The sequence below is a fragment of the Acomys russatus genome, chromosome 3 (assembly GCF_903995435.1).
Source record: "Acomys russatus chromosome 3, mAcoRus1.1, whole genome shotgun sequence".
Lineage (NCBI taxonomy): Eukaryota > Metazoa > Chordata > Mammalia > Rodentia > Muridae > Acomys > Acomys russatus.
In genome coordinates this window covers 36,992,245-37,006,398 of record NC_067139.1, presented here as the reverse complement: position 1 = coordinate 37,006,398, position 14,154 = coordinate 36,992,245, and the positions used below count along the sequence as shown (strand labels likewise).

The following is a 14,154-nucleotide window of genomic DNA, read 5'->3' as shown; positions in this document are numbered from 1 at the left end:
CCGTAAACTCGAGGCCAGCCTGGTCTACAAAGCAAGTTCCAAGACAGCCAGAGCTGTTACACAGAGAAACCCTGTTTCCAAACAAAAACAAAACAAAAAAAAAACCCAAAAAACACTAAACTAAACTAAAATTAATGGGGCTGGAGAAACGGTTAAGGTTAAGAGCATTAGCTGGCAAGGCGCATGCCTTTAATCTCAGCACTTAGGAGGCAGAGGCAGGGGGATCTCTGAGTTCGAGGCCAGCCTGGTCTACAAAGCAACAGGACAGCCAAGGCTGGGTGGGGGAGCGGGGAGAAAGAACACTGGCTGTTCTTCCAAAGGTTCTGAGTTCAATTCCCAGCAACCACATGGTGGCTCCATAATGAGGTCTGGTGCCTTTTTTCCGATGAGCAGGAACACACGCTGGCAGAATACTATACAAATAATAAATAAAAAAGGAAAGAAAGAAAGAAGAAAAGAGTTTTATTCTACCCTGCCAACTTTTTTGTTTTGTTTCGAGACAGGGTTTCTCTGTGTAGCCCTGGCTGTCCTAGACTCAGTTGTAGACCCGGCTGGCCTTGAACTCACAGAGATCTGCCTGCGTCTGCCTCCTGAGTGCTGGGATTAAAGGAGTGCGCTACCACCAACGGGCTGCAACTTATTTCTTTCCATATTCTCATTCTCTCTCTCTCTGCTCACATATGTGCAGGTGTGTGTGTGTGTGTACACAGACACACACATACACAGACCACACACACACACACACACACACACAGACAACACACATGCCTATGGAGCAGGCCACCTCAGGTTTATTTATCAGGGACCACCCACCTTTTGTTTTTTGAGACAAGGTCTCTTACTGGCCTTGAACTCACCAAGCAGGCTAGGCCAGCCAGCCAGTGAGACTCCACAGTCTGAGAATAGAAATATGTCCACCATGCTCAGCCTTTTTTTTTTTTTTTTTAAATGGCTTCTGGGTATGGAACCAGTTACTCAAGGTCTTCACCAAGGAGCTACCTCCCCACCTGTTCCCGCCTGCCACTGTTCTAGTTTCGCGTCTCTTGGGTCGGAAGCTAGCTTAGCTATATTCACTATGTTGAGCAATTTTATGAGAACAGCATTACCATCATGCCCACCGTGAGTGAGAAAGGCACACTGATTTTGGGTATAAAGTCAGTGAACAATAAAATCAAAATCTGCAGTTCCTAACTGGGTTGCTCTTCAGCGTAAACCTGGCTTCTATTCAGACCCATTGACACCCAATGTGACTAGAGACAACACTGGGACAAACAGCTGCAATTGGAATAAAGGCTAGCTTGTAACTACGGCTCCTTCTTCTAATCTCTCTTGCCCTAACTCAAATGTCAGCAGCTGTGGCCACACCCCCTCCCAGGCAGTGAGTGTGTCTCACTCCCTTACTCTCTGATAATCTCCTCCCATGAATTGGCCTCTCAATGATTTAGGAGCTGCATTTAGATATAGTCATTTACACAAAAGCATTATTGATGACAACATTAGGGAGATACTTATTGTTGCGGTCCAAAATATCCCTGAATGCCAATCACTCTCAGGTGCTGTGTAAAAAGATATTGGGAGAGTGGGAACTACTTCCCTCAAAGCTGTCCTAACTTCTATCTTCAGAAGCTGAGAGGATGAATTTGAAAAACAAACAGTGACTATTAGATTCCTGATCTAGCCCTTGGGAGAGTGTAATTCAAAGAGACAATCACAACAGGCTGGGTGTTTAACAATGTAACCAGATAGTTAACCAACTATGTGGACAGGGATTGGGAAACCAGGCTTTACTAAGTGTTTCTCTTTCCACATCTCAAGTGTTCTATGCTTCAATTGGCTTGCTGAGGCTTGTATTTTAAGTTATTCCCAGAGTAAAACTTGGCAAACACCAGGCAACCTCCGTTTTCTCCCTCCCACCAAACAAGACAGCTTTGGTTACTCAGGAGAAAATGGAATTCAAAGTCCATTCAGAAAGTGATGACCACTAGGCTTTGACCTGTAACTAAAGCTCTTATAGAAGAATGTTGTTTACCCTTAAATTCTGATCTCCCAAATTAAACAGCAGCAACTGCCACTTACTAAGCACCTACACTAGGTAACAAGCACTGTGTATGTAAAAGCCTCATTTCAACAGTGAGAGTTAGGTACCCACAGGCTATACCACCTGGCCAGCGACACTCGGTAACAGGGAAGCAGAGTGGGCAGTGAAAACTTGAAAACTGCCAATGTCCAGGTTCTCTTATGCAACAATGCCTCCTATTATTTGATAAAATCATGTTTGAAAACAAGCTCCCAATTCTTTTTTTTTTTTTTTTTTTTTACTTTTTAAAAAAGATATATTTATTTACTTATTATGTATACAGTGCTTTGCCTGCATGGACACCTGCAAACCAGAAGAGGGCATCAGATCACATTATAGGCGGTCTCAAGCCACCATGTGGTTGCTGGGAATTGAACTCAGGACCTCTGAAGGAGCAGTCAGTGCCCTTAACCTCTGAGCCATCTCTCCAGCCCTTAACTTTCTTCTTTTTTTGTTTTGTTTTGGTTTTGGTCTTTCGAGATAGGGTCTTTCTGTGTTAGCCTTGGCTGTCTTGGACTTGCTTTGTAGACCAGGCTGGCCTCGAACTCACAGCGATTCACCTGCCTCTGCCTCTCGAGTGCTGGGATTAAAGGCTACCACGCCCGGCTCTTTTTCTTTTTTTAAAGACTTATTTATTATTTATACAGTATTTCGGCCCGCATGTGTGTCTGCACTCCAGAAGAGGGCACCAGATCTCATTATAGATGGTTGTGAGCCACCATGTGGTTGCTGGGAATTGAACTCAGGACCTCTGAAAGAGCAGACAGTGCTCTTAATCTCTGAGCCATCTCTCCAGCCCAAGCTCCCTATTCTTAATTCAGAAAATTTAAATGTTTATTTAAAATATGGTAATTTGACTGGGCAGTGATGGTGTAAGCCTTTAATCCCAGCACAGGCAGCTGGATCTCTGAGAGTAAGACTCTGCCTCAAAAACAAACCCTTAACACCCCTTGATGAAGTTTTCATTTAGAGTCAGATTGGAAATCACTGGTTAGCCCTTTAGATGTTAAGCTAAATGCCTTATGCCAACCAAGAGACACCTGTATGTATTCATGTAGTGGCTTCTTAAATATTTGATATTTCAGTGAACTCAAATGTTACAAACAGGCAAATATCTGAACCTACTTAAAAATACCACAAAAATACTGGGGATATAGCTCAGTCACAGCTTGTATGAGATCACACACACACACAGGCGAGTGCCTGTACAACTGCTCTTATTCAAGCAATTCAAAATAGGTGGAATAAGTGGATAAATTCTTGCTAGGAAGTTAGGGGACAACAGAGTCCTCAACAATTCAAGCATTTGCTCACCATCCACTAAACTGATAACTATAGGCCACTTACTTAGGCGCAGTTTCCTCATTGGCAACGTGAGCTCTTGGATTTTTTTTTTTTTTTTTTAAGATTTATTTATTTTATGTATACAGTGCTCTATCTGCATGTACACCTGCAGGCCAGAAGAGGGCATCAGATCCCATTACAGTTGGTTGTGAGCCACCATGTGGTTGCTGGGAATTGAACTCAGGACCTCTAGGAACAGCAGACAGTGCTCCTAACCTCTGAGTCATTATTTCCAGCCCATGCTCTTGGATTTTATGTCATCTCAATAGTTTTAACAATGATGAAAATGAAGTAATAACATTTGTAAAGTGTTGTGAAATGAGCCTAAACTTCCTTAAAATGTGAAGTACTACAGTTAAATTTTGGGGAAATTCAAATAAAATGATCTCTCACAGAACCCTACTCTAGTGCCCATCCTTTCATTTGAGGTGTCTCACTAAAGCCCTGTGACCTTGGCCAGAGTCCTCTAAATTTGAGTCTTCTGCTCAGAAGCAAGGTTAGTGTAAGTGCCCAACCAACTTCCCTATTTTCCAACCTCTCCCCTCTGGGAAAAGTCTGCTTCTCTATGTTTCAAAATAAGATTTTAAAATTTAAGTGAAAAAACAAACCACAAATTGCAAACAAAACAAAACACTTTAGCCTTTATTTTTAAGTATACAGGTGCCTTCCCTGCATGTCTGTCTGTGCACCATGTCTATGCAATGCCCATTAGGGTGGTAAGAGGGTCTCAAATCCCCAAGGACTGGAGTTGTGAACTACCTATGGATGATGGAAATTAAAACCAGGTCCTCAGCCGGGCGTGGTGGTGCACGCCTTTAATCCCAGCACTCGGGAGGCAGAGGCAGGCGGATCACTGTGAGTTCGAGGCCAGCCTGGTCTACAAAGCGAGTCCAGGACAGCCAAGGCTACACAGAGAAACCCTGTCTCGAAAAACCAAAAAATAAAATAAAACTAGGTCCTCTGGAAGGCATCAATGTTCTTAACCACTGAGCTGTCTCTCCAGACCCAAGACATTAATCCTCAAATACTTTCAATCCTCAAATTGAGTTTAATTCTACACATGTGAAAAATATAAGGTACATGTTTGTGTTAGTTACCTTCTTGTTGCTCTGACCAAACACCAGACAGAAAACAAGCAGTGGTTTAGTATGGCTCATGGTTTGAGGGGCCACTGTCCGTCATGCAAAGAAAGTGCACTGCATCTGCAGTCAGAGAAAGGCAAACGCTGATGCTCAAGTGATTTTCTCTTTCTCTTTTTACTCAGCCTGGGACCCATCGTCTCTGGAAGTGACCTCATAGACACACTTTGGAGGCTTGTTTCCCAGGTGATTCCAAATCTACTCAAAATTATAATAATAACACTCACAAGTCCATTCCCTGTCAACCTGACACCCAAACACATTACTTTAAATAACAACATTTACCTCAGTCCCCAACATGTCATGTTCACCTCTAATGCAAACAACTTAGGGAACTGGACAGGTGGCTCAGCAGTTTAAAGTCCTTACTGCCCTTGTAGAGGACCGGAGCTCTGTACCAGCACCTACATGACAGCTCTTAATCATATGTGGCTCTAATTTCACAGGATCTAATGTCCTCCAAGGGCACAGGCACACAACTGGTATACAGATATACATGCACACAAAATATCCATACACATAAAATATTTTTAATTATAAAATGAATTTAATTCATCTATCCTCCAAATCAGCCATGAACAGTGGTGTACACCTTTAATCCCAGCACTTGAAAGGCAGAAGCAGGTGGATCTCTATGAGTTCCAAGATGGCCAGGGCTGTTAAACAGAGACGCCGTCTTGAAAAACAAATCCTCCAAATATTAACAGTTTTAACATTGTTCAAAAACCAAGTATCCAAATTCTATTGTGAGACACTAGGCAATCTCTTAACTGTGAGTCTCTGCATAATAAAAAGAAATAAAAATAAAAGTTACGTATTTCCAATATATAATGGCACAGGAAAAACAATCCATTTGAAAAAGGAAAATTGATGGTATAAGAAAGAAAGATCAGGCCAAAAGCAAGATCCAAAGAAACCCTGCATCTCTATGTCTCAGATGGGTGTCCTGGCCTGTGCTCCATGGCCCAGTACATGCCTACCTCTTTAGTTCCACAGCTGTGGCACACGAAGCCTCTCTTGGGCCAGCCCCACTCTTTCTGCAGCTTTCCTTGGCAGAAATCCCATGGTACTGCAATCTTCAACATCACAGGGTCTCCACTGTAACTTAGGATTCATCCTTAAAGCTAAACTGAGTGGGTCTTAAGTAGTCCAGGCTGTCTTTGAACTTGCTAAGTAAAAAAGGCTGACGTTAACTCCCTCCTCATCCTCTTTCCTTTACCTCCAAGTACTGGACTTATAGGTACGTGCCTTTCTTTCATATTCATTCACTCTCTCCCTGCCCCTCTGTTTTTTGACACAGGGTTTCTCTGTGTAGGCTTGGCTGTCTTGGACTTGATTTGTAGACCAAGTTGGCTTCGAACTCAGAGATCCATCTGCCTCTGCCTTCCGAGGGCTGGGATTACAGTTGTGTGCCATCATGCCTGTCTAGGCCTTTCAGGCTTGGACTTCCTAGCTCCCAGAAGTGTAAGAAACAAATCTCTGTTTCTTATAAATTATGCAGCCTTGGGCGTTCTGTTGTAAGCACCACGACGTACAGTGCATCATAAGTCTCTTGGGGTTAGTTTAGTAACATGTCATTTTGCCCTTGGCTTCTCTGAATGTTTCATTCACCCTTTTGCTTTAACTAAAACTTCCTTCTCCTTGCTTGAAGCCTTTCACATTTTCCCCAGCCTGTGGACATGAACTGAGGTGACTGTCTTGTTACTCTCCTCTCCCTCCTTTTAAGTCTATCTTCAGGAAGAGGTGAGGAGGAGAATGAGAACCAGTTTTGCACCCTGTGGTACTTTCCTTTTTTTTTTTTTGGTTTTTCGAGACAGGGTTTCTCTGTGTAGCCTTGGCCATCCTGGACTCACTTTGTAGACCAGGCTGGCCTCGAACTCACAATGATCCGTCTGCCTCTGCCTCTCGAGTGCTGGGATTAAAGGCGTGCGCCACCACGCCCGGCTGGTACTTTCCTTCTTAAAGCTGCCACCCAGGGCTTGTTAAGGGCATGGCTCAGTGGCGAAGCATTTGCCTGGTACAGTGCTTCCACACTCAGCATTGGGGGGACAAACACCCCCAAAACACCAAACCCAAACCCACCACATAGCTAATAGCCCTACTTATCTGAACTTTAAAACACATTAGCATGGAGGCAGAAAGGTGGTGCCAGTGACAGGAGAGGCAGGAATAGAGCAAGACTTCCAGGTCAAACCTCGGTTACCTACCAATCCAGCCAACTAAGCAGTAACAGAACTTATCTTGTTTATTTGGAATCTTGGTCAAAGTAAATTAAATGCTGAAGCAACATCTTATTACGCTTTTGAATTTCAAGGTATAATCAGAATGCATTAGTCATTAGTTAATACACTAGTTATTTACTCCAAATCACTGCCTTTAATTCTCTAAAACTTTAGTTCACAGATCCCTCTCACTCTCTCCAACACTACTGTGATTTTAGGATTTTCCTTTTCGGATAATTACTCTAATATAGTCTGCATTCTGCAACCACAAATTTAACCAGATCAAAACATCTAGAAGCCAGGTGTAGTGGCATGCATCTGTAATCCCACACTCACCTGGGAAGTACAGAAGCAGAAAATTTTCCAGATGGAAGCCAGCCTGGGCTATACAGCAAGACCTTGTTTCAAGGGGTGAGAGGCTGGGGGTGTGAGGCACAGGGCAGACAACTAACACTGAACCTCCACCCCAAAACCAAAAAAAAACCATACCAACCATGTACAGGTAGACAGTCTGGCTCATTATTTCTTAACCAGTACAACTATTTCCAAAACAGTTACATTTTACTAGATATTATAAGGTATATAGGAAGATGTGTGTAGATGACATACAAACACTACTATTTTCTATATGGAACTTGAGCATCTTTAAAGCTTGGTATCAGTAGGAACTCTTGAAACCTCCCTACCACCGCCAAGATACTAATGGACACCTGTCTACAACTTCTCCACTGACCTCTGGCTAGAGACCAGCTAGTCACTTCTAGGGTCAAACCACCACAAAGCCTGTCACAATCCAAGTGAGAAATTCCCTTAAATGAAAGCTCTTCCTCAACCCTATCTCATTTTTCCATCGTGCTAAATGCCTAACGTTCGTTCCGTTTTGTTTGCTGACTTTAGCCTGCCTGTCTCTTCACACTAGAGTCAGCACCACCAGGGTAGAGCTGTGCTGACTTACTATTGAATCCAGTGCCTAGGACTTTAGCTGGATTTACTGAGAGTGGGATGAGCCTCTACGTGCGGGATCACACTGCAGCATTATTCATGGTAAAAAAAAAAAAAAACCCTAATTGTCTATAAATGTCATGGTGGTGTGTGCAGCACTGGGAGGTAGTGGCAGGCAGATCTCTGTGAGTCCAGGTGAAAGCTTATCTCAAATTAATTAAAAATAATGATTAACATTCAAGTATTTAGGGCTGGAGAGTTGGCTCAGTGGTTAAGAGCACTATCTGCTCTTCCAAAGGTCCCGAGTTCACTTCCCAGCACCCACATGTCAGCTCACAACTGTCTGTAACTCCAAGATCTGACACCCTCACTCCAATGCACATAAATTACAATTAAATAAAAATATTTTTTAAAATTCAGGTATTTAGTATTTGCCAACACTTCAGTTACATTAACATGTAAACCCTAAAGCAACCCTGTGAGGTAGATAATATTATAGTCCACCAAGAAACTATGCCTTGGAGGACAAATGAAAAGCTGAAAGTCAGTAACTGAAGAAGGCAGAGTTCGAATCCAGGCAGCCCTATTCCAGAATCAGTCTTTACAAGCGCTTATACACTGCTGACTTCCAAGTATGTACATGTCCCTGTTAGAGAAGGGCATTCTCTTGCCCAGTGAGGATGGAACCTATAACCAGCTGACTAACTGGAAGTCCACTGAGGGAATCAAGTGTGCCTCTTTTCACAAGCACAGGCAAGAGGCAGCAATCCTCTGATAAACAGGAACAAGCCTACTGGCATTCCTACATGTCTAGCAAAAGCATACTGGATTTCTCTTACGGGGAATGCAGCCCTTTTGTCTGCCAAACACGAAGTGTATAATCCCTTATCTCAGTGACTGTCCTCAGTCATTTAGTTGTCTTCTAACTGAATACCAACTTCCCCCCAAGTAACGTGTCCCTATGGAGCCTTTCCAAAGCATGTAAGGTAATTTCATATAAGCAAAACAGTTTTTGTAGATATTTTACTCACTCATATGACAGTTAAATTTATATGACAAATCCCAGTACACAGTGGTTCAGTAGCAAACACAACTACCTCTGGTCGACAGTACAGCCGTTGACTGGCTGTGTAGCTCAGTGAAGGGCACTGCTGCCATGCATGAGGCCCTGGCTTCTCTCCTCACTACCATCTTCCCCCTAAACACAACTGAACTTGTAAGAGCAGAAATACTTAGGCAAGGCCATGAGACGGTTCAGTGGGCTGAGGTTCCTGCCACACAAGCCTGATGTTCAATCCCTGAAACCCATGTAAAGGTAGGAGAGAAAGTTATCCTGTGATCTCCATACATATCATGGCATAAACAACAATAATAAAGTTTAAAGAGAGAAATTAGTGAGTGTATTAAAACTTTACTTGGAGCTGGGCATACTGGTATACACCTGTAATCCCAGTACTCGTGGAGACAGAGACAGGTGGATCTCTGTAAGTTCTACAAAGGACAGGGCTACACATAGAAACCCTGTCTCAGGAAAAAAAAAAACCAAAAAGCCCTATACTTGGGCTGAGAAGATGGTGCCGTAGTTAAAGCATTGCCACCCACGTGTGAGGACTGGCATGTGGATCCCAAGAAACCCACATAATGCCAGGTGGGCACAGAAGCCACTGTGACTCTCGCCCTGGAAGGCATAGGCAAGGATTCCTAGAGCAAGCAGGTGAATGAGGCCGTGTCTTCTAGCTCTGGGTTTCACGGTGTGACCCTGCAACAATGAAGAAGGCAGAAGAACAACGCTTGATGACTCCCACCATCAGCCCCGGGCCTCCACATGCACTCCCACATACATACAAAGGGACACTAGGAGAGATGCTGGAAAGGCGGTCAGTTGTTAAGAGCACTTGTTCTTGCAGAGGACCTGGGTTCAGTTCCCAGCATCCACATGGTAGCTCACAATTACCCATCACTCCAGTTCCAAAATGCAGACACATATGTGAGCCACTTGTACACATAAAATTTAAACTTCGGGCCTGGAGAGATGGCTCAGAAGAGCACTGGCTGCTCTTCCAAAAGTCCTGAGTTCAATTCTCAGCAACTACACTGTGGCTCACAACCATCTATAATGAGATCTGATGCTCTCTTCTGACATGAAGGCGTACAGGCAAAACACTGTATACTTAAATAAATATATATTTTAAAAAATTAAAAATCAAAGATAACATTTTTAAAAAATAGATAAAAACTAAATAAAGGCACAGACCTTTAATTCCTGCACTCAGGGAGGCAGAGGCAGGCTGGTCTATAAAGTGAATCCAGAACAGCCAAGGCTACACAGAGAATCCTGTCTTTCCCAGCAACTATACAGCAGCCCACAACTGTCTGTAACTCCAACTTCAGGAGACCTGCTGCCCTTTTCCAGTCTCCTTGGGTACCGGGAGGCATACAACAGTGTGTGTACATACATGTAGATAAAACATTTATACACAGAAAATAAAAATAAATCTTTAAAAGAAGGAAGGAAGGAAAGAAAAGAAAATCTCAGTAACTGGCACAGGATACCCTTTACAAGTTATTTATTGGTCAGGAGGCCCTGAAGGCCCCAAACAACACGCCGGGCTACCGTAACTAAATGGTAAGACCCTATTGCTGAAGACACAACACACTTTGATTACAGGACACAGAAAAATGAACTTGGCCAGATGGCATCCTCCTTACCAGCTGGCTTCCAGAGAGCCAGAAGATGCTATACATCCCTGAAGTGGATGAGTTACCAATGACCCATCACTCAGCTCAGCACTGCGTCCTCTGTGCTACGACACTCATTTGCCAGGGGAGGTATGTCCACGGATATAATTGAGGCATGACTGTAAAGGTAACCAACCACTTCCTGACTAGATGTGAGACCTCCTCCACAGGAGGAGACTAATGCCTGCTACTGTAAGCCTGGTCACAGCCCACGGTTCAGGAGATCGTTGGCTCTCGGTGTGCTGCTAAATGGCATGCTGTCCACTGCCTTCTAAATGTCTGTGTTCATATCCATGGGTTAGCACTCTCTCAGACTTGGCCCGGGAAGCTTCTTTCTGAAATGGGCATCAGTTAAATCAAGATCCACAACTGTCAAAGGGCGGAGACTAAGTGACTATTGAGTGCTCAGCTCTAAGTAGGACACTTCTATCTACTCCCACCCTCCCACAAGGCTCAGGAAACATTGTAGAAGAGGGAGTAGAAAGAATGTTAGGGCCTGGTGTGGTGGTACACGCCTTTAATCCCAGCACTCGGGAGGCAGAGGCAGGAGGATCACTGTGAGTTCAAGGCCAGCCTGGTCTACAAAGTGAGTCCAGGACAGCCAAGGCCAACATAGAGACCCTGTCTCAAAAACAAACAAACAAAAAGGATTGTTAAAAGCTGAGGGGTGAGCCAGGTGGTGGTGGCACAAGCCTTTAGTCCCAGCACTCGGGAGGCCAGCCTGGTCTACAAAGTGAGTCCAGGACAGCCAAGGCTACACAGAGAAACCCTGTCTCAAAAAACAAGAGAAAAGAAAGAAAAAAAGGAAAAAATAAATAAATAAAAGCTGAAGGATGGCAAAGAGCGTATGAAACGCTGTCTTCTGAATATGACAATATGACATGGTCCTTAGACTCAAGATACATTGTATGTGCCAGCACTCAGGAGGCAAAGGCAGGGATCTGAGCCTAAGGTCAGCCTAGTTTACATAGTCCAGGACAGCCAGTGCTACACAGAGACCCTGTCTCAAAAGAACACTGTATACATGTATCAAACCCAGGCTGTCCTTGAACCTACAGCATTCTTAACTGAACCTCTCAAGTGCTGGCACTGGGACTATAGATGTGAACCACCATGCCTGGCTCACTGAAAACTGTCAGCAGTGCCACTCTGTTCTATTCTGACACCCGTGGAGCGCCTAAGCACACGCCTCATATTGTTAGAGAAGCAAACCCCAACCCTGGTGTTGTTACTCCCTAATTAGAAAACTCTCATGACTGTGCCCAGAGAACTGAGCACAGCATCGATAAAGCTGGCTCTAGTGTCCCCCGTCACCCCCCAAGTCTCTATTTATTACAACAGACATACCCACACTTTTCTCCATCTCCATATGTGAGCACACATCTTCTCAGCTTTGGACACCCCCTGCCCACCATCTGCTGGAATGCTATTCCTTCTTCACAGCTGAAAGGCACTGTGCTAAGAGCTTAGCCTTCCAGGCCAGACCCAGACCCACTAGAATTCCAAGAAGAGCTTCAGTACCTTGAGCAAATAAATCAACAAATCTGTTTTTTCAGCAGATGTGACAGCGGGCATGCCACCATTTGTACTTTATAAGGTAACCCAGTGGATGAAGCATATGGCTATAAATTATCTAACAACATACATAAGGCACAGTAGGTAAGAAATAGTAACTTCTAAGCAGTCCTTCCTTCCCCCTTCAACATCAACAAGTTTACAAAGACAAAGACAGACAGACACATCATCACAGCAGTAACACAGCACGCATACACACACTGTGTAGCAGAGACACTAAAGACCCAGGAAAGGCTCGGGAAAGGCTCTGCTTTCACTGGACACCACCATTTATTAGCTGTGTAACCTAAGCACGGAAAAGGCTGGCCTCAAACTCAGAATCCTTCTGAGTCTCTTAAGATTACAGTCTCAGGCCACACTCACTGGTGCGACTTCGTACAGTTCACACCCACCTATGAGATAAGGCCTGTCACAGTATGAACCCCATAGGGGTTGTGCGTTACGTGTTGGTCAGGTCCTCACATCATAAATACTTAGTGGGCGGTATTCTAACTGGCAGTGTCTGGCACTAAGGTTTTTTAATAAAAACTGCTGAAAATGAATACTCAGCCCATTTCCTAATAGGAAGTGAGTTTTATTAACTTTGATTTATCAGAAAAATGATGACTGATAGCCGCAACTGTTTAGGCACATTTTACTGTTTACAAAGTCCTTTTAATTCCTTGTAACACAGCCGGGCGTGGTGGCGCACGCCTTTAATCCCAGCACTCGGGAGGCAGAGGCAGGCGGATCGCTGTGAGTTCAAAGCCAGCCTGGTCTACAAAGTGAGTCCAGGATGGCCAAGGCTACACAGAGAAACCCTGTCTCGAAAAACCAAAAAAAAAAAAAAAAAAAAAAAAAAAAAAAAAAAAAAAAAAAAAAATTCCTTGTAACATCCATAAACTCAAGTTTACCTCCAAAACATCCTCAAGGGAATAGACATTTTGAAGCAGGAAACTGGTTAATGCCATGGTCGCTACCATGGTGGTCTCCTCTAACCAGATCCTCCACCTCAGTTAGGTGCTTAGTGCCATTAAAAACAAAAACGTAACATCCACTAATAGGAGGCCGAATCCTGCAAGTTGCCACCCTCCTCAAGGATAGTCAGCAGTTCAGGAGAAAGCCGAAGGTTAAAACAAAAAAACACAAAATCCAGTCAGAAGCCATCCATGATACTTAACGTTGCATTGTTTCCGCAAGTGGCGTCCTCCCACATTTCTAAGGCAGGTGCCAGGTCTGTGTGCAGGTGCTTCCTTCCCCACCAAAGCTCCCAACACAGGACCTAGTAACCAGAGACCCTCAGCAAGTGTCGGTGAATTGCACGGGACGGTGGTTGGCGGTCCAGCGCCGCGAGCTGACACCAACTCTGCGATGGGGATTTAGTATCTCTAGCACATCAACAGTCGATGGGGCGGAGAGGGTCTGGCAGGTTAATCAGGCTGGCAAGGACTGAGAACCGGCGCCGCTAAGGGAAACTAAGGCAGCTTGACCCACTGTGGTCCAGCCTGGCTGGCAGCGATGGCTGGAGGGCTGGGTACCGACAGAGGTTGGGGGCCGGGGAAATCCGGGCAGTTGGCGTCTGAGGGGGAGGGGGCTGCCTGCCGCTCTGAAAATGGTCCCAAGCCCAACCTGAGGATGGTTTTGCGCTCCTCTAGGGTCCCACTCCCCATCCCGCGGCGGCCTTTGCTGCACCGAGAACTCGCTGCTACCTGAAACTGCAGCAGCTTCTCGGTCTGCTCCTGAGTTAGATCCTGCTCCTCAGGCGCCGCCATTTTGCCGCCGCCTCTACGCTCCTGACCCGTCCGCACCGTCACCCGCCGGAAGTGATCTCAGGTGCAACCACGTCCGGTCTGAACCGTCGTCGCCGGTAGTCAACTGCGTCTGCGCGCGCTAGCTCGTATACCCCTCCCCCTTCCGAATCCTGCCGCCAGAGGGCGACATCCTCGAGTCTATGCCGAACAATTCCGGAAACAGCCGAGGTAGTGAATCTACCGAAAGATCTAAAATTGCTAAAAAGATGACAGAACCCAGAGGTCAGTATACCTCCAGAAGCCCCGAAAAGCCCCGCAATCTGGCTGCTCCTTAACCATTTTCCAATTATTTACCATATTCTTGATGCTTTCTCAGGAAACTATTG

General features: G+C 44.8%; 1 protein-coding gene across 2 annotated transcripts in view; it reads right to left on the bottom strand.

The window, feature by feature from the left end:
• Faf2 (Fas associated factor family member 2) overlaps positions 1-13,835 on the bottom strand; it is a 39,313-nt gene extending 25,478 nt beyond the window's left edge. For both annotated transcript variants that reach the window (XM_051171614.1, XM_051171623.1), the window contains exon 1: positions 13,727-13,835. In XM_051171614.1, the coding sequence (XP_051027571.1) occupies positions 13,727-13,789 (63 nt within the window). In that variant the 5' untranslated portion in view covers positions 13,790-13,835. The remainder of the gene's footprint in view (positions 1-13,726) is intronic.
• Positions 13,836-14,154: the final 319 nt, after the last annotated feature.